Below are 21,045 nucleotides of genomic sequence, written 5' to 3'. Positions count from 1 at the left end.
TTCTTAATTTGTTTTCACGTATTCCTCAGACCTAATTTGGTAAATAAGCTACATTTCTTGATATAAATATCAAAATTACACTAAAGACAGTTATTATTGAAACTGAAATTCAAAATGAGGCTTAATTTTATAACTCTGCTTGTCCATTGGTTATTTTAAGTGATGTAAAGAACAATGCCTATAGTCTGTTTTTGATGTAAACTCAATTGCTAACATATTAAGTAGTCACTAAACAAAAGGAACAACCTAAATCTAATTATACATTTAGGTTGTTTCTCAGTTATACTGAGTATGCAGTATAGTGCTAACCCCTAAACTGTCCACAAACTTTACCTAAAATCAGAGAAGAGAATTGTACCAGTATGATATGTTCAAAATCTGGCTTAAGTAAGTCACATTTAACACAAGTGTTCCCAACTTAAGCCTATTCCTTTCCCTGGAGACTGAAATGTACTGAAACAGTGACTGTGTTCGCCTACAGCTCTATCCGGTCGTTAAGTGATGACGTGACGAATCCTACTTCCGGGCCTAAAGTAGTCTGCGTTTAATATGGCTTTTGTGTTGTTAACATGTTTAATATTATGTATTTTCTTCTATTTAATCTCAAAAAGCTCCTAAAACAGTCAGTGATCACTGTTGACCTCCCTCGGCTTTTATTACCGCAAATCATTTATTTAAGCTCAGTTTTTAAAACCTTAGGATGTAACTACAGCCCAGCCCATGCAGCAGTATATGAATGACTAACCTCGTATTGTGGATGGATTATCTCAGTTGTTCTCCTGGCTGAAGTTTGGTCCTTTTACAGCATCCTGCCATGCGATTACATTTGTTCCTGACCACCGAGAACACTCACATTAACTTTTATCGAGTGGAAAAAAAGTTAGCTTGTTTATATTATGCTAACATAGCTGTGTCGCTAGCGGTCACGTAGCACATCATTATATACCAGCTAGCCAAACTTCAGTAACCCTACAAACGTCACTGCTGTTTAGTTTTCTGTCTTCATTTATGTTGGAAGTGATAACAGAGCTGTACGTTTTAATTTGTTTCCAAAACCCCGCAGTCAGGACATGCTATATTGTATTTAGATAGAAGCTAGCGAGCTAACTTCCTGCAAACTTCTAACTCCGTTAAATGTCATAAATTCCGTTTTCATGGATGCCTGGATGGTAAACTCAATTGTTACAACTGGTAGAGCAGAACGCTGATCATTTTATTAAAGATGAAAGACTTTAGACAGTTTTTCAACTCTCAGTAATGCCATAGTGATCGTTTGATATATGGACCTGCAGCGGAGTTTAGGCCCAGACACAACTAGTGACGTCAGACTTAACGACCGGATAGCTATAGAACTTTCTAGCAGCACAGGAGTGCTTTACCGTAAGCACAAAAAGGAAATTAAGTCATATGTGATGTAATGTTAGTCCAACCAGAAACAAACCAAACGACTTAATTATTGGTCAAAGCTAAAAGCACAGTGCCTACATTAAATCTTTTTACATATTGCTCATCCTTGTGTGTTCCATAGTGAGTGGTTTTCTTTATATGCTTACACAAGAAAAAAAATATGTCAAAGGCCGTTTTCATCTCTACTGCAAACCATTTCTTGGCAATTAGGAAATTTATATTCATCATGAGGTTTTAATGTGGGACACTGACAATGACTATGTTTATATGTAGAAACGTACATATGGAAACTTGTTTTCTTTTTCTTTTCTTTCAAAGGAAATGGCCTCCATTAAACACTCATTGATGTAACTTCAAATGTTGCTCACATCCAAGTAATCATCACTAAAGTGTCATCATATCAGCATATCAATGTAAAAAGTCATAAGATGGAACAGTTTTTTTCTGTGGCTTTCCTCACGTGTTCCTGGATCCACTCATTTATTTCTTCGTCGTGAGCTTTCTGTAGTTCATCAATTTGTTTTGTTTCTGGACTATACCGTTTGAGCTCGCTCATTTCTTCTTCTTGTCTCATCTTCATTAGGTCAAAGTCCTTTTGATATGCCTTGTTCCTGCGCAGCTGTTGAATCATTAAGTCGTTGGTTTTTTGTTGCTTTAGTTTCATATTCTCAACTTCCCTTTCATGCTTTGCTACCACAACTGCAAAGTCAGTGGTGTATCTCTGTCTGAATTCATTGAACTCCTCTGCTTGTTTTCTGGCTTCCTCTTGATTTTTCTTCCTCATCTCCTCCACTTGCTTTTCTAAGTTTTGTTGCAATTCTCTCCATTCTTTTTCCTCCTGTTCTTTTCTGAGTCGATCCTCTTCTTTTCTTCTGCATTCATGTTCTTTTTTTTCTTGCTCATATTCAGCTCTGAGCTTTTCCAGTCGTGCTTGCTCGTTCAGTCTCAGTTGTTCTTCTCGAAGTCGTTTTTTCTCCCACTCTTTTTGTTCGTTCTCCCAAGCCTCTATTTCTTTTTGTATTTCTTCGTTCCTTTGGTTTGCATATGTAGCTTCTTCCGGTTTGGATCTAATTTCTTTCTCTTTCTGTACCCACTGTTGTTGCTGAATTTTTTCCTTCCGTTTCCTCTCTTTTTCCTCTTCTGCTCTCTTTTCCTCCATCCTTTTCTTCTCCTCCTCCTCTTTCTTAATGAGTTCTTCCTTCTCTTGCAATGCTTTTTCTCTTGCAGCTCTTTCTTGTTGAATTTTTAGCTGCGCCTCTTGGAGTTTCTTTTCATGTTCTTTCTCAAGGTCCTTCTTCTGTCTTTCTATCTCTTCTTCTTTCTCCTTCATAATCTTCTGCATTTCCTTCTGAATTGCTGCCTCTGCCTCTTTGAACATCTCTGAGGTGTAGTAGCCGCCACCATTTTTCTTCACCATTGACTCAATCTTGATGAGCAGCTGACTGACTTGAGAGTGGTTACTTGGATCATTGTTATTGAACACATGGTATCGTCCTCCACAATCAGCTGTCAGTTTTTTTAGGAATCCTTCGCTGTCTTCTTCTATATAACTCTCAACTGTTTCATTTTTTAGGTCATCTCCTCTGGTGAATAAGATAATGATGAAGTCATTTGAATTCTTGCCAAAAAAGTTTTGGATGAGCTCCACAGTTTTTTTTTCCTCCTCTGTAAAACGACCGACCTGCAGGACGAGTAAGAACACATGAGGTCCGGGAGCCAACATTGTGACGCATTTCACGAGTTCCTGTTTAACATCATCGTTGGACAGACTTGTGTCGAATAAACCAGGTGTGTCCACCACAACAACAGGGTGCCCATTAATCTCTGTTGTTTCTTTTTGGCAGAGCTTGGTTACTGATTTCATACTGGCTTTCGAGTGGAAGCAGTCCCTTCCCAATATAGTGTTTGCAGTGGCACTTTTTCCACTTCCAGTCTTACCAATCAACACGATTCTGAGATGATTCTGAATTTCTTTTTGTGGAATCTGTCTGTTTTTCGGAATTTGTTCTTTTTTCGGAATTTGTTCTTTTTTCATATTTTTTTCAAAATGTATCTTCTTATTCAGTTCAGACATTACTTCACGTTTCAATCCGGGCAGTTGAAACCTTTGGCGAGGTCTTGGAATCATTGTTATTTTGAAGCCTGTTGATGCCTCACCTTTCATCTTTTCTACAGCATCCAATAACTGAGGGATCTGCTCTTGGTCATTGATGTTGAAGACAGTGTATCGGCCAAAAAAGCTCTGAACAAGTTCTTGGATTTCTCTATTAGTTTTTACATAGTTAACAACATCTGGGTGTGTAGGATCTGACTCCACAGTAAAAAGAATCATGGTGTAGTTGTCAATTTGGGATCTCAGTGTATCTTTGATAGTCTTCACCTCTTTCTTGTCTTCACTGGTTGGAGGATCCAGCGGTAGAACCAAGATGAAGGCATGGACACCCTCTGGATCACAGAGGGAAATACTCTTGAATGCTTCCTTCTTTGTTTCCTCCTGAGGTTTTCCACAGAGAGCAGGCAGCTCCACCAGTGAAACCAGACGACCGCACACCGCAGCCTCATTTTTAATACACTGAGATGATTCAGATTCTACTTTTCTTTCTCCCAGGATGGCATTTGCAGCTGAAGTTTTGCCAACTCCAAATCTCCCAAACAGCACCAAATTCAAAGGTTTTAGTTTTTGTCTTTGAGGTACTTCCGTACTGGCCTGAGGGTTTTCATTCTGTTCTGGGTTTAAAGGAGGAATTAAACGTGGACTTTGCAGGTTTTCCTTATCAACTCGAGGTCTGTCATACAGTTCAAAATTCAAAGAAGAGTTTTGATTGGGAATTTGAGGCTCTTCAGTCCCATGTCCAGATTCTTCTTGTGGTTCTTCAAGTAAGTCAGCAGTCTCTGTATAGTTCAAATGTCCTCCCCTGTTGTAAGCCACAATTTCTTCTTCTATCTTTCCCATCAGTGTTTCACGATCTGAGTCAAGAAAGTCTTTTTTGTCAATGTCCAGTGTGTAATGCCTCTTTCTGCAGTTCTGGATAAACTGATCCATTGCTGTATTCTTTGCTTCACCCTTTTGTGTTGTGATGACCATAGAGTATTTAAGGGCTTCACCACCAAACAAGCACAGGATGGACTTCAGAGTGCGTCTGTCATCCTCAGTGAAATCAGAAGGGTTGACTATGAGCAGGAGAACATTTGGTCCAGGGGGGCAACTGGCCACACACTTCTTCATTTCAAGTTTCACTTTTTCCACAGGCAGACTGAAGAGGTCTGTGGTTTTTGCCACTGTTACAGGTATTTTTCTCCATTCTCCTTGGACTATAGATTTCTTCGTTGTTAGACGAATAGGATTCTTTTTCCCTGTGATGAAGTTGCTTAGTGCAGTCTTTTCATTATCATTCTTCCCAAATATGACAATCCTGAATTGAGATGCTGTAGAAAAACACAAAAAACATATTAAATGCCATATTGTTCCAATTTGCTTAGTGTCATAGTTGTCTTTTAATTTTGTGTTTTTTGTCTTGCATTGATCTAGTGAAGCTGTTTAATGATAGGGGTCTTCCTGTCATACAAAAGCTTGCATTTGTTAAGTCTGTATCTGCATTTGGTGTCACTTTAAGGTTTTCATTTCTTTAATTAATTGCAGCTAGTCATGAAAAATCCCAACATGGCAAAAGCGCGGTGATAAGATGTTGAAAAGATGTGTTTGCAGATGTCTAAATAACAGCAATACGTGATTGTTTTTTTCTGTACAGTAAACACAACCCTCGTTTCAATGACCGTTACTAGGTTTACAAAGATTTAATTGATGATCAAATTTAACCCATGGATAACACTCCATAGATACCTATTGCTCTGTGGGACAGTAAGGTTGCCACCACTCTATATTGTAATCATTAGTTATTATTGATCTCGGACTCTCTTCCACAACATGTCTTTGTCCTGTCTTCCTCCACTCACCCCCACCCAGTCATGGCAGATGGCCGCCCCTCCCTGAGCCAGTTCATTTGGCAGTTTCTTTGTATTGTAAGGCAGTTTTTCCTTCCCACTGACACCCAAGTGTTTGCTCATAGCGGGTCATCTGCTTGTTTGGTTTCTCTGTTTCTCTGTCTTTACCTTACAATATAAGGCGCTATTAGGACATTGTTGTTATAATTTAGTGCTATATAAATAAAACAGAATTGAAAAGTTCAGAGGGTTCTGGTGAAAAAAAAACAAGGATCATCAGGGGAAAAAAGAGCTGCTAAACACAATGCGCACACACACACACACACACACTATACGCGCTATATAAATCCAATCCATTATTATTATTATTATTATTATTACACACAGTAAAGTGTCTTTTGGTGGTCCAAAAATACCTGTAAGCTCACATTCCTGGTGAATGACTTTACAGTGAACTTGCTACTTGGATAATGTGTGGAATGAAAGATGTCAAAGTCTTTCAACTCTTTTGGGAAGTCTTTCAGTGTTTAATAAATATTCAAACTCATGGATCTGTTACTTAAACATCTTTAAGTGTTGCTAGCTTGTATTTACTTTCTCAAATAGCAACCATCCTGAATGCAGGGATATTTTTGGCCATCTGCTGAACTCACCACGTGCTGCCATGTTTTCACCTTTTTGACCTGGAAACTTCAGCTGGACAAAATGTTGGAATCTGTTGGGGTTAAATGAAAGCAACAACAAGGGATTAACAATGAATTTGTGACACAATATATATATATATATACATAGATATATATATATATGTATGTATGTATGTGTGTGTATATATACACTCAGCAGATTTCACCCATTTCTCACCCATTTCTGTAATATACTCACATATCTATATTATTGCTAATATATATTGTAATATATCTACTGTAAATCACTAAAGCACTTCTGGATGGATGCAAACTGCATTTCGTTGCCCTGTACCTGTGCATGTGCAATGACAATAAAGTTGAATTCTATTCTATTCAGATACAACCTTATGAAACAGGAGTGTCTACCTGTGGTATTTATGGGAGTGTTTTCTACAATGAGCTTTTCAGAACCATGAACTAAAGACATTAATTTGATTAGAGTTTGAATTAGAGGTCCTTCTGTATCTGCTCACTGACTTATTAGACTCATTTAACAGGGTGTGTCTAAGGTATCTCTCCTTTTGTTCGTTTGGATGGGGCAGTTTTTTCTTTAAATCAGCTGACTTTGTCACACAAGAAGAAGCTAACAAGTGTTTAAATAATGTAAAATGTATTCTTAGATAATACATAAAGTGTTCTGGCATAAAACTATATTTCTGTGGTATCTTGGCAAATGTAATAATTAAGCATTAGTACATGTATATGATGAATACAGTTCAGTGAATAATCTCTGACTTAAATGGCTTCAGCATAAATAACCTAAATATCTGAATTACATTTTGAGTCGAATTACATTGACATACTTAAACATGCTGCACTGAAATTGTCCCTTTGTCAGAGCATGTGGTAATACTACTTTATACCTAAGCAAAAATACAATTAAAAGGTTGTTGTTGTGGTCTCTTTACAGTTTAAGGATAACCATTTGAACTCCACATACGTCCATGTATTTTAAATTTTTGTTAAATATACTTTAATGTAAGTACTCACCAGATGACTTCCTCATGGTGTCAAAGCTAATAATGAAGGTAGCACCCTAAAAGGAAAGCAGCTCACGTACTTCACTAAGGCGGAGCTGTGCTTATTATGACAGACAGGTGACTTAACCTATAACGATGACTGACAACTGTGGTACGTCAAGGAAAGATACTGGATTTTTATGACTGTGACTTTACTTGTTCTCTCTACACTTATTTTTTCAAGTTCTTCCACAACCATAAGGCAAATGTTAGGGGCTCTAAACAAACAAAGTGTGGCAGTAAAAACTAGTATAACCTGTCCACAGGAGGATGTTCATAACTTTAGCCCACGTGAAATGAGAATGAAATGTTGGGATTAAATCTGAAGTATGCAAACAGTCAAGATATGATGCTGCTGTTGTGAAACTATTTCTAAAAGCACAGCTTCAAATGGGCCAAAAATTACTGATACTGAAGCTGAGACTTCATACACCAATTTATATTTAATTAGTAGAAACCTAAACAGGTTGCCATATACAATTAATTTGGGTCAGAGGGCCCGGTGGCGCCAGTGTCCGGCAGCCTCGCCTCTGTCAGTGCGCCCCAGGGCGGCTGTGGCTACAACGTAGATTGCCATCACCAGTGTGTGAATGTGTGTGTGAATGGGTGGATGACTGAATGTAGTGTAAAGCACTTTGGGGTCCTTAGGGACTAAATAAAGCGCTATACAAATGCAGGCAGGCCATTTATCTGTGTGTAACTGGAACAAAATAATAATCCCATGTATCCCAAGTATGCACTCATATTGTACCAGTTTTTTGAGTGTACTTCAGTTCAAATAAAAGAGTTTTAAAGGTTTAACCCTTCCCACTGACCTAAGGTATTTTATTATTATCCATTAAGGATATATATCAAAATGCATTTGAAACACAGACTCGTCTTCCTGGGTGTCACTGTCAGTGATTTGTAGGTTTCTGCAGCATGTCGTTAGTTGTTGGACTTGTTCTCAGCATTTCCTGTTGGCTTACAGAAATTTTGCACCAAAGCAAAAAAAAAAAAAAAAAAAAATGCATGTTCAGGTGACATTTCCTGTTTGCTAGTGACATCTGTAGCATGATTTTTTTTTGTTTCGATTTTGACTCAACAAGTAAAGTGGTGTGGTTCCCTGAAGGAAAAACAAACTTTGGCAGCACCCAACCTGCCCCCCCCCCCTCTCTCTCTCTTCAGTAATGACGCCTGAAACATGAAACACCTTGTCAAACTATGCACCTGCCCAACCCTTTCCTTTCAATCTGACAATGTTCTGCGTTATCAGAAAGGAAAGAAGTGGTGGAATGTAACATAGTGCTTTTTTCTTCTTTTAGTCTCCTACAGTTAGTTATTATTTAGGTATAAGATCATATTCATCCATTAATGTCAAATCTGCTAATAAATTATTTTTCTTTGTGATACACAAACCTACCTGACAGTATATAAAGTTACTGTGCAGTAAAAAATATACAAGGACGCAGTAAAACTTTGACCTACTGTAATGAAGAGCCAATTGGAGAAAAGTCTCAAACTGGACTCTCATGTTTATTTAGACTTTAGTTTGATTCCATTCACATAATTTATAATACAAGTCAATGCAAGCTAAAGAATAGGTGGTCCTACAGGTCAGTCACCTTTTATTAGTTTATTTCAATATGTTCACTTCTGTAAAGATTTTTTTTTCTCAATCAGTCAAGCTTAATTTGTGTAGCATATTCTATTGAGATTTAAAGTGAAGATTTACATATGAATAATAAGCTGATAATAACAGACACCAAAACAAGCAACCAGAACATTTATAAGGAGTGTTCCAAAAAGAAGAGGTCAGTGTAATAACACACTGAAGTAAAGTTTGTATGTTGACAGTCAACAGAGCTGACACACATACATGTTCCGTCCTCGTCGTAGCTGTCCTTTGGTGCAGAGCTCTGCTAGAAACACCAGCTAAAAAGTAAAATCAATAATCACAAAGTGGTTTTCTGTGCAGCACCATTACTTATTTATTTTCACCTCTTTATGACCAATTTAACAAAGTGACAGGTAGCAATCTCCAGCTGATTGGCACTGCAGTGTAAGACATGTTTTCTCTGCCAGTGTGGTGATTAATAACATGAATATAATAAAAAAAAAAAAAAAAATGAGAACAATATTTTTCAAAAGTGTTGTTGCAGTCTTTGCCTATTTTTCTACATAAATTTATCACTGGAGTGACAATTTTCAAGAATAAAAGGCTCCTTGTAAAATAAAAATAAATGTGCTTTGTCAGCAATTCTACATCTTCCTTTTCCAATTGTCTTTAAAAAAAAGAATACATATATATTAACAGAGTAAATGCTTTTAAGTAAACTTCATTTGACCTTTGTCGAATGGCAAAAAAGAAAAGAAATCCAAAAATGTCTACAAAGTGAAACTTGCCATCCTGGCTGTCTTTTACAGCTACTCTGACCTGCATGTGCAAAACCCATTAGCTATGGTGATCACTTTATTTATACAGACTTTACATATAATACATCTAACACTGAACAACACTGAAACGCAAAACTTCTCATAAAATGCTACAAGCGCTATTTTGTGTGGCTTTCTTCACATGTTCCTGAATCCACTCATTTATCTCCTCTTGATGCGCTTTCTTCAGCTCATCAATTTGCTTATTTAGCTGTTCTTTACTGTCAAAGTGCAAACTTGATAATTTTAGGTTAGTCATTTGAATTTGTTGTCTTTTCTGCAGCTTGTCGAAGTCTTTGTCATAGGCCTTTTTTCTCCTGAGCTGCATTATCATGAAGTCATTTTGGTTTTGTTGATTCTGCCTCAAATCTTCTGTTTCATTTCTATATTTTTCCATCTCAGCTGATATATCCTGGTTAAATCTCTGTCTGAATTCATTGCATTCTTCAGCTTGTTTTCTGGCCTCCTCTTCATGTTTCCTCATCATTTCTCCAAGTTCCTTCCTATAGTTTTCTTCCAGTTGTCTTTCCTCTTGTTCTCTTCTGATTTGTTCCTCTTGTCTTCTTTCGATTTCATATCTCTCTAGTTCCTGCATAGCTTCCTCTCTGAGCTTTTTAAGTCGTCTCTGTTCCTCCCAAAATCTCTCTTCCTCCTCAGAAAATTGTTTATCCCACCATGCTTTTCTTTCCTCTTCCCAAGCCTTTCTTTCTTTTTGTATTATTCCTCTGTTCTGTAATAAAATCCCAGCAGGAATCTCTCGTCTTTGTATTTCTTTCTGCAGAGCTTCATCTTCTTTATCCCACTTATAAATTTGGTCCTTCTCCTCCAATTTTATAGCAGTCTCTTCTTCTTCTCTCTTTTTTCTTTCTCTATTCATATTTTCCTGCTGTTTCTTAATGTGATCCTCCATTTTTTTGGCTACCTGGGCTTGGTTTGCTTTTATTTTTTCTTCAAATTTGGCTGTTAGGTGTGTTAACTTGTTCCTCTTCACTTGCATTTCCTCCTCATATTTTCTTTTAAGATCCCTCTTTTCACTCTCTATCTTTCTTGCTTTGTCTTTCATGATCTTCTGCATTTCCATCTGTATTGCTGCCTCTGCTTCTTGAAACATTTCTGAGGTGTAGTAGCCACCACCATTCTTCCTCACCATCAATTCAATTTTGGTCAGAAGGTGACTGACTTGAGAACGATTGTTATGATCGTTGTTATTGAAGACATGGTATCGCCCTCCACAATCAGCTGACAGTTGTTTTAGGAATCCTTCGCTGTCTTCTTTTATATAACTCTCAAATGTTTGACCTCGAAGATCATCTCCTCTGGTGAATATGACAATAATGAAATCCTTTGTCTTCTTACCAAAAAAGTTTTGGATGAGCTCCACGGTATCTTTTTCTTCCTTTGTAAAGCGACCAATCTGCACCACCAGTAAGAACACATGAGGTCCAGGAGCCAGTAAGCTGATACATTTAACAAGCTCTTGTTCAACTTCTTTATTGGACAAAATCGTATCAAACAAGCCGGGCGTGTCAACCACAACGACAGGGCGCCCGTCAATCACTCCTGTTTCTTTCTGACAAACACTTGTCACAGACTTCAGACAGACTTTTGAATAAAAGCACTGTTTGCCCAGCATGGTGTTTCCAGTGGCACTCTTCCCAGAACCAGTTTTCCCAATCAGCACCATCCTGAGAGGCTCTCTGCTTTGCACCATCCTAATAGGTGGTGTCCAGCGATGTCTACAATTTTCTGGCTTTAAAAGGGATACATGTCTTGAAACTGGTTTCAGTGGAGGTTTTGGAAACATATCTTTTGTGAAGCTTCTGCAACCGACAGTTCTCATTGTTTCCACAGTATGCAACAAATCAACGACTTGATGCTTATCCTTTATGTCAAAAACGATGTGTTGTTTACCGCAGCGCTTATAGAGCTCTTGGATGTCTCTGTTGTCTATTAGAATCTTCTCCACTGCTGAAGACTGGTCAAGATTTGGATTTTCAACAATAAAAAGCAAGACAGTGAACTTATCGATCACACTCTTGAAAGTATTCTTGATGGCTTCCAGTTCTTTCTTGTCTTCATCAGTAGGATGGTCCAGTGGAAGGACCAGCATGAAGGCATGGACACCCTCAGGTTTACAGAGGTCGACACACTTGCACGATTCATTCATCGCCATCTCTTTAGGTTTTCCGTGCAAAGTAGGCAGCTCCAGCACAGAAACACGACGGCCACAAACCTCTGCCTGGTGTTTGGTCAACTCTGATGAGCTCTTAGATGGAATACATTTTCTTTGTCCCAGAATGGCATTAACAGCTGAAGTTTTCAAGCTTTCATTTCTCCCACACAGAATCAGGTTTAGAGGGGATTTTGTAGTTGTAGGCACCACAACGGGATCAGCGTCTTCAGTAAAAGTTAAATACCCCCTGTTATCACTTACTATTTTCTCCATTTGTTTCATCAGTTCTTGAAGATCGTGTTCAAGAAAATATTTTTCATCAAGCCTGATTTTGTGCTGTCTTTGTCTGCAGTCTTGGATGAGTTGGTTCACTGAGGAATTCCCTCCCCTGTCATTACGTGTTGTGATGACCAATGAGTGTTTAAAAGCATCTCGTCCAAAGAAACTCACGATGAACTTCATTTTTTGTCTATCGTCCTCGGTGAAATCCAAAGGATTCACTAGGAGCAGCAGAACATTTGGTCCAGGTTGGCAGTGTGCGATACACATTTTTATCTCATATCGCACTCTTTCTGCAGGCACAATGAAGATATTTGATGTTTTCAATAAAGTGAATGGAGTTCTCCTCCACTCTCCTTTAATTTCAGTAAACTGCTTGTTTGTCTTTTGATAAGGACAGTTATATCTTTCACTGATGAAAGTGCTCAGCGTTGTCTTATCGTCATTGTTTTTTCCAAGAATCACAATTCTGAGTTCAGATACTGTAAAAGACAAAAACAGAGGACAAAAAAAAGAAAACAAAGGCATTACATATTGCTGCAATTTTATGACAGGAAATTATCAGCCCTTCTCTATTAATATCAAGATTAGAACAGGATTGCTATTATCCCAGGAAAGAGTAATGCTTTGTGCGCTGCAGAATACACTATTGTAGATCATTTGTCTGCTCTTTATTCAGTTTAATTCAATTTGATTTTATTGATTAGGCGCCAAATCAAAACAGTTGTCTCCTCAAGGAACTTCATATTATAAGGTAAAGAAAAGCCCAAGAATGACATGAACCTCTTGTCGTATTTTATGGTAACACAGGCCAAGGTTAGAGGTGTACATTTTCTCGATTTTCTCTCCAACTCACAGGTGTGTGTGTGTGTGTGTGTGTGTGTGTGTGTGTGTGTGTGTGTGTGTGTGTGTGTGTGAGAGCTGTCTTTATTCTTCTTTATGTGATCTATATTATTCTTGCACACAAACATCATCTGGACCTACCAGTTGCCATCTTGTGCAAATAAAACTCCACCACACAGAAGTTCAGTTCAGTGTCTGTTAAATTTGAAAAAATTAAATACAATTATGAAGAGTTCAGTTCAGATTAAAAGCAAAATTAATTCATTGTTTCATTACTGCAAACAATATAGCTAAAATATTTTTCTACTAGAAGCACAAATGTTCAGAAGTAAATGTTAGTATAAGGAGAAGAATTCGTTTCTCCAAAAAAATCATAAACTGTTTCATAAACAAATGTATTTAAGGATAAGATGTTCACATGTTTAACCATTCAAGATTCTTTTGTGTGACAGTTGGAGGCTGGTGAATGTATAGAATTTAAACATAGATGTCGCCAAATATAGAATGGCATTATTCACCTGACCAGTATAGGAATAGTGAATAATAGTAGCCAAAGTATCAAGTACCATGCACCAAGTCATACTATAAAATACAATAAACATATAACTAAGCGCTTTACACATCCAGTCATTCACCCATTCACACACACATTCACACACTGGTGATGGCAAGCTACATTGAACACATACATGAAATAATTCAAAATCATTACACTCAACAAGTGCACGAGTATCAACATTTTTAGTTTCTGCAAACTTTAACTTGACAGAAATTGTGATAACAAACAAATATTTAATTTATAATACAGACAAAAATTCCGAATTACAGCTTTCGTGCTGAATACTGATTTTGCTTTGCAAAGTAAAAATCTGCTGCACTTACCTGAGGCTGTGGTATATTTTACTGGAACATCATTCTGTCATATTTTTGGTTGAAGTCACCGTCATGTCGGTTTGTCTGTTTTCAAGGAAACCAGGATGAACATAGTATATGTTGAAAATAATGAAAAAAGAAACAACTTTTTTTTCTATTAGAATTTTACTAAAGTTTCATGTTTGATAATGCTAAATTTGCAAAAATATTCAAAAATTTACAAATATGCATTACATTTGTAAATAGTGCTTAAAGGTCTTACTAATCTATGAACTAACCCCTCTGTAGAAATAAAATATAGACAGAAATACAAACTGGATTTACAAATGTATTTTCCAGAGTTTTGTACATTTCTATTGGAAAATAATCATTACTTCTAAACATGCTAATGACATCACCATAGACCTATGTAAGTTACGTTGTTTTTGTCACTAAATATGCAGCAGGTATTTATTTGACCCCACACTTTCTTTCCAGTTGTTGAAAGTTACGAATGACTAAACAAGATTTGGATTGCAGATATACACAAACAATATGCATTTAAACACACAGATATTCTGTTTTATACTTACCAGATACCAGATAGGAGAGCTGCTTCAAAATAGAATAATGTCAAGGAAGAGTTTGTGTGAGACCTAAACGGCAGGATACGTGCACTGACAAACGCCTGCCAAATTCCAAAAAGTATGAAATGTTTTCATTGTTCAGCCTGACAACAGAAACCTGACACCCTGCAGGGTTCCCATCAGCCACTCAGTTTCAATTATGTTTACAGCAATACATTCTATTATCTAATACTTTACTGACACAGTATTATAAAGAGCCTTGGGTCAGGTGACTAAAACATCTTCCTGATAGATTCAAAAGTCTAATGCTAACGTGCAATTATGCTAACAGCTGTGACGGGGAACTGAAAAAACATGTAGTGAAAGTTGTAAATTTAACATGTCTACAGTTGTTTCTACTGAGCAGAAATCCTGAATAGACACTTATTTGGACATCTGTTTTAAAGCATTATCTAAAATAACTTTAATTTGATCTTGGTCATGAAAATCTAAACACTTTGTGTGCAGAATTACCAGTCAAATCTAATTTCTACTGGGCATTATTCTTCTACCACCAGTGTTGCTCTTTCAGAAAAGTCATGTATAATTGAGCACCATGCCTGTCTCTTAAAATGTCTCTGTTTATAGTAATATATTGGGTTTAGCTAGATTCCCATCAGAAAAACTAGACTAAAGTGAAACTCCAACTTTAGGGCCCTCCCATTAAAAACACAGCAGAGTCTAAAATTACCTTAATGGGCTTGCATGGTGCAGGGCTGGAAAAACTGGTAATACTGATCCAAGCTAAGACACATCCACATTATCAAACTACACATTTAATAACCTCTATCTATTTTTAAAAAGGGGTGTGTCAGGACATGAGTTCACTTCCCTGTTGAGTTCCTGGAGATGCTTTCAAATGATCCTCTTCTAAGACAAACAGGCTTTTATCTGAAAAGACTAATGAGGCAACAGAGCAGGATTCCTGCATTTATGTTCGTGCTCGAGATTCTCGAGTTACAAGTCGGTCTTTGATCCTTTAGACTCAGTCTGAAGTCATGACTTTATGACATTTTGTCAGCTCGAATAGTTTAACACATTCAAGCAAATGAAGACACATTCGCACTCCTTGTGAGGTGTTGGAGTTGTGTGATTTATAATCCTGAACCGCGCACATGGACGGGCATGTGTTATTATTGAAAACCTGATTATAAAGCTTTTACCTTTGCTTTCTATGAAAACAGACAACAGAAGAAGATCAGACGCTTGACGACGCTGCCCCACTGATCTGCCAGACGAATCGTTTTGAACTCTGTCGGCTGCTGTAAGGCAGCAGGGGTTTTTATTTTTCATACCGCAGCCTGTTGGGCGTGTTTGATTTATAACACAGCCCCACCTGAAAGTAGTGGCATGTGTTCAATACGCATGTTTTCAATACATACATTTGTTTTAATGCATACAAGCTTCTGCATGTTTGTGCACCCCTCTTTCTCCTTTTTTTCCGGGGAGGTCATTGGGTGTGTTTGATTTATAACCCGGCCCCTCCTAGCTGTGTTTTCACATGGATCCAAAAACACCTTACTCCTGTCACTGTGTGGAAAGAATTAATAAAACACACACATTCTTAAACGCAGATCTTCAGGACTTGTCTGGCTTCATTAACTCCTCTCTGACATTATAACACATTACAAGAGGGAAATGCCTCATTCCTGTTATCATAGTCATGAACATTTACATAAGCAGATCTTTTAGTACTCACGTAACCTGGAAGGTCCATTTCAGTCCCTCAGTGTCAGTTGATAATGGCAATTATCTGCAATAGTTTGCCAGGACTTCACTGTAGACAATGGGAAAGGTGTGCACTGTTAATAAACTGAAGTGAATTTAATTAGTGTAGTCCTATAAAAATCTTTCTAAACACACATCTTGCCACTTGATAGGCGTCTTTGAAATACTTACTTAGTAGTATTTGTATTTTATTTTGTTTTTTACAAATTAGACTACTACAGCTGTGTCTTTGGGGGGCGGAGCCAGGGTCATTATCATCTACTATTAAACCAAAATAAAGTATTGCTGTGCTGAGTGTTATCATGCATTCAAATTGTGCAACTTTTGCAGGAATGCATGGTGATCATGGGAGCTCTAGATGTTATTGTTGCCATCAGTGTGTTTCAGTATCTTATGTTGTAAAAATCATATAAATCTTTTCAGACAACATAAACTGATGAATCTGAGAGGAAGACCATTTTAAAGAGATTTATGATGCTTCTGTTTTCTGTTATTTTTGTCTCCCCCAATGTTAAGTGCAAATGTAACTTATGTTTCCGTATTTCTAAGTCCTCCTTTTAATTTGTTTGTCTCTATGTTTGATTTTTTACATTTTCTTCCATTTCCTCCCTTTTTAATATGTTAGTTTTATGTGTCGTAACTTAATTAATTAAGCATAATGTCACTGGCTGACTCCCACCTCCCTCTCCTGCCTGTCTGATTTTGCTTTTTATCATCTTTAACTTTTTTTTGTGTGTGTTTTTCTGCTTTAACGTTTGTCCTCCTTAAATTCTCCAACTCTCACTGTTTGTTCAACCCTTTCTTCCCCAGAGAGTCACTTGACCAGAAAAAATAAAGTTGTCTAAATTCTGATTGTATATCTTTCTATAGATACTTTCAGGAGAACTGATGTCTCCTTGAAGATACAAAATCAATCTAAAATAAATAAATACATTATTAGTATTGAGTGTTTCTTGGATGAGCAGGTTCAGTGTTGAGGTGTTTTTGAAACATCAAGTCAAATTTTATTAATTGAACATTTCTTATACTGAGGAAGTTGGTGCACTTCGAATGGAAATTTAAAAAAAGAAAAAGGAGTTATGGTTTGTATTAAATGTAATTTGATTTCACTTTAAGTGGTTGTCACAAGCTGTTTGCACAGACTAGGTTTTCTGGCTCAAAGGCACTTTGGCAAAAAAAACAAAAAGCAAGGGAGTCGTGAGGGAGTTGAACCTGTGACCTCTGTTACAATCTGGTCTGTCTGACACTGTACGGTCCCGGTGGGAGAAACACATGTGGGAAAGTGTTTTAAAATAGTCTGGGTATGAAAATGTGGTTTTGAATGTGGATTTCGCTCATGTTGTTACAAAGATGTTTTTGGGTGGATGAGGTGTTTGTTTTAGCGGTGGTGTGACCCGGGAACCGACAGCCCAGTGGCTGCATGTTTGAACAATATAATGGTGATTAGTTGGTCTGAACAGAGTAAGAGACACCAGATATTTCCCATAAATCATTCGGATTTGGTCCGATGTGAAATTAAGCTGTTATCAGATGGGAAGCTTTTGTAAAATCAGACCTGGAAAGAGTCACCAACCACCTCACACCATCTTGTTTCCAGGACTGTTTTTATCCGAAGTAGGGTTTAAGGACAGTTTGTTCAACATTTTCATCAAAGTTGTTATCCACACATCTATAAATCAGGCATGCGCTTATCTTCGATGTCTTTTCTTTATTGTTTTAGAGAGCTTTGGTGCTGCTTCACTTCTAGGTAAAGAGTAAAATTACATGGCTCCTTGCAGGGAAAATTAAGTTATTTCCTTCCAGAAGTCCAGCGGTCTGTACCTATAAAAAAAATATATGTTTAAGATGTGCTTTACACTTAATGGTCTGTGGCTGTCTCTGTATGTTTTTATATATAAACCTCTGCAGTCTATATAAACCTCTCCTCAGGGTGGGTTCCTCTTAGCCAGGTACATACAATGGCCTTCACTCTCCAGAGTCAGCACACAGTTAATGCTAGAGTCACACCACTGCTTGAAGACTTCTGCACAACCAAAGTTATGGAAAGGTCTGTGACCACATCTTTAAAGATACTTTGGTGTGTCAAGGTGGTGATAAACTGTGATAAGACAGCATCAGTCTGCTATCACGTTGTGACTACATGTGGTCAAGTTGGCAGTTACGTCCAATCTGTTTGTGATGATATTGTGATTAACCGGGAAAAATGACAAACCTGTTGCTGTCCACACACACAGAAATTTACTCTGAATGATCACATTCGGATTCCTGCCACGTTTTAAGGCAGAAATCTAAACATTCTGCCATAAATATACTGATGTTGCTTCTGCAAGAAGTCATGGATTTAACCGCACCCTTTGTTGAAACCTGTGTTCAGCAACCTATAGGACGTTGGAGGTCGCTTGAGTCCCATATTGCAAAGAGACACACTGCAGATAAGCTGTGCTCTATGGTGCAGAAAAACACGTATAGATTGAAAAAAATCTTTGCACTGATTGCTGGCAATGTTAAAATTATATTAATTTAAAAAAAAATCAGTGAATAAAAAGTCTGTAGAAACAATACTCAACTTGAGAAAAATGATGAGACACCTCAGACTCGACTCGAAGTAAACAGCAATAGGCGAGTCTTTGTGGACTTTGTGTAATTGCAGACTATTCCAGAGGCTTTGGCAATAACAGAAAGCCTGCACGCCTTTAGTTTTTATATGTGAGGTTGGGACAGAGAGGAGCTGCTGGGAGGACGACCTCAGTGACCTGATCTGTAACCTGTAGGGCGCCGATCCACAGAGGGATAGATTAACATTAATGCTTTTCACTTTTGTTCAGCATTATTACTCTGAAAGTTTTTTGTTTGCTTGTTTTGTTTTTTTTAACTGAACCACTGTTGACCTCAATATTCTAATGCATATAATGTGGATATCTGTGTTCATTTGCATATAGTTTGGTGTGTTTTTTGTGTGTTCATAACTTTAAAGTTTTTATAGTTTTTTATAGTTTTATTTGTTTGTAGTTATTTTTTTAAATTGTAATTTTCTTGCAAAGCTCAATTATATATTTTTGAAACATCACACTTTATCCACAAATCAGTTCTCAGGTTTGCCAATGAATGAATTTGTTTATATATCAAAATGGTTACATTTATCTATTTAGTGTTTATTTCTTAACTTCGATTCAGCTAGAGAATATTTTGGTTTTCCTTCAGCTCTTCTCAAGTAAAACATCTTATTTTTTCAGGATGAATGCCTGAATTATGCACTCTCTGCAACTCCCAAGAAATGTCACTACATGTTGGGATAAATAAATAAATAAACTGCACTAAATGTCTACCCTGCATTGTAATTTAAAAGTGACAACATGACCAGAGAGAGTGGTGAAGTTTACTTTTGATGCACTTTTCAAACTAAACATGCCTGTGTCTGTGTTGTAGATCCTGCATCTTCTACAGAGCATGTATGGATATCCCCAGAGGAACAGAGCTGCTGGTTTGGTACAACGACTCCTACACCTCGTTCTTCGGTATCCCGCTGCAGTGCATCGCCCAGGATGAAAACTGTGAGAAAATGTCTCAATAATCTAAGTTGACCTGTCTAGTGTATGTATATGTACATATACGTATAGTGAGATTGATAAACATTTTTTTAAAATAAGCCTTAAATTTAGGCAAACGAAACAAAAAGACATTTACTGAATGTGTTTTTCTGTCCAAACTTTGTTAGGTCACACCTTCCAAGTTTGTTGAAGTACAACATTATTTACATAGTTAAGAAAATGTGTTTAAAGGTCATCTGTTTCCTAGGAAGCAATAGGTTCACCTTCTTCAGCTGCCCTATGTTAAACTGAAGCACTAAAAATGGACTCAGATGTAAATTTGACTATGATATCTAAATGTCTGACACGTCCAAACATAAGCCAAACCTCTGCCTGCATTTAAAATCAGCTGTTTTCTTTAGCCATTCCTCAGCTTTTATTACTGACAGTATTTAAACTGGAGGAAATCTTTTGGCCTGCCACAAAAACAATGATACAAATGCATTTTCTTTAAAAAAAAAAAAAGAAAGAAAGAAAAAAAATGGGATTTATTTGTCTAAAAAACCAAGCCAGCCAAAACAGGACTGGGGCAGGTCTTTTATTTGCTAAAATGTGGCCACACTGTGGGTTAGTGTTGACACACTTGCCTATTTTCCTGTCCTTAAGTCAAATGAAACTAAGGATGTTTTCCATCAAGACTTCTCATTGTTTTCTTCTTTGAAAACCCACACGTTTCTAAAGCTCTCTCTACTCCAGAGCAGGTTGGGTTCAACGAGCAGTGTGTAGGGACGGTACTTTGCTCAGGGGTACCTCAGGGTAGCCGTTCAGTGGAGTCGAACCCACGACCTTCAGTCAGGCAGGGGCTCTGACTGATCTGCACCTACGCAACAACTACTTCAAACCACTTGGCGAGTAGCAGTGAAACTGAGAAAAGTGGAAGAGTGGTCTCCAAAATGGAGGGTGTTTGCCTTCAGAGTAAAGGTTATATATTGTAATTTAAATATTCTTGTTGTCCAAATCTTGTGTTTTTAGCAGCAGCAGAACACCGTTTTATCAAAAGTTCACCTCTCCCCCATGAGATAAGAAAACACTGCGAGGAATTTTTGCACAAAAACATGAGAACCAGGACGAGTTGAGAACCTGTTCCACATAGTCCACTCTTTCGTAATTGTCTGTCTCCAAGCTTATCAGTGTCTTTTATCAGTGTAGGCGTTTCCCTGAACGCTGAACATTGCAAAACAATGATGTTAAACTCATAGCAAAGGAGCTGTTGCACACCTTTTCAGGATTTTTTTTTTTTGTTAGAACTGTGAAAAATCCCCTCTCCCTGACAGTGTTATGAAGAAATCCTTACCATCCATTTTTATAGGTTTTATTCACTCAAAGCACAGGTGCATGTATTAATATTATCGCCATATTATCAGGAAAAAGCATAAATATTGTTACAGTATTGGGTTTTTGTCATCGTTTCAGTATCTTTTGGATCATTCCCCCCTAGGCGCTATCCTTTTGAACTCATTGGAACAGATGTTTATCAAGAAGGTAACA

General features: G+C 37.4%; 3 protein-coding genes across 6 annotated transcripts in view; 1 reads left to right on the top strand and 2 right to left on the bottom strand.

Annotated features, from left to right (window-relative positions):
• prdm6 (PR domain containing 6) overlaps window positions 1-21,045 on the top strand; it is a 140,502-nt gene that overhangs the window by 77,265 nt on the left and 42,192 nt on the right. For all 3 annotated transcript variants that reach the window (XR_005698672.1, XM_040050606.1, XM_040050607.1), the window contains exon 6: window positions 19,397-19,521. Coding sequence is in view for 2 of the 3 variants with exons in the window: in XM_040050606.1 (XP_039906540.1) it covers window positions 19,397-19,521 (125 nt within the window). In the remaining variant the exon portion in view is untranslated. The remainder of the gene's footprint in view (window positions 1-19,396; window positions 19,522-21,045) is intronic.
• Window positions 1,645-7,428, bottom strand: LOC120745599 (GTPase IMAP family member 8-like). Its single transcript, XM_040050597.1, has 3 exons — window positions 7,026-7,428; window positions 6,003-6,064; window positions 1,645-4,833 (listed from the first exon to the last, which is right to left on the bottom strand). The coding sequence occupies exons 2-3, from the start codon at window positions 6,013-6,015 to the stop codon at window positions 1,829-1,831; spliced, it is 3,018 nt and encodes a 1,005-aa protein (XP_039906531.1). The 5' UTR covers window positions 6,016-6,064; window positions 7,026-7,428; the 3' UTR covers window positions 1,645-1,828.
• On the bottom strand, window positions 9,000-15,494 carry LOC120745601 (GTPase IMAP family member 8-like). 2 transcript variants are annotated; one of them, XM_040050603.1, is made up of 4 exons: window positions 15,406-15,494; window positions 13,647-13,721; window positions 12,906-12,959; window positions 9,000-12,403 (listed from the first exon to the last, which is right to left on the bottom strand). In XM_040050603.1, the coding sequence occupies exons 3-4, from the start codon at window positions 12,913-12,915 to the stop codon at window positions 9,570-9,572; spliced, it is 2,844 nt and encodes a 947-aa protein (XP_039906537.1). In that variant the 5' UTR covers window positions 12,916-12,959; window positions 13,647-13,721; window positions 15,406-15,494; the 3' UTR covers window positions 9,000-9,569. The 2 variants fall into 2 exon arrangements, with proteins under 2 accessions (XP_039906537.1, XP_039906536.1); XM_040050602.1 differs by lacking the exon at window positions 15,406-15,494 and adding an exon at window positions 14,210-14,472.

Source organism: Simochromis diagramma, unplaced genomic scaffold (genome assembly GCF_900408965.1).
Source record: "Simochromis diagramma unplaced genomic scaffold, fSimDia1.1 OVJJ01000131.1, whole genome shotgun sequence".
NCBI lineage: Eukaryota > Metazoa > Chordata > Actinopteri > Cichliformes > Cichlidae > Simochromis > Simochromis diagramma.
This window is presented reverse-complemented; position numbering and strand designations above follow the sequence as displayed.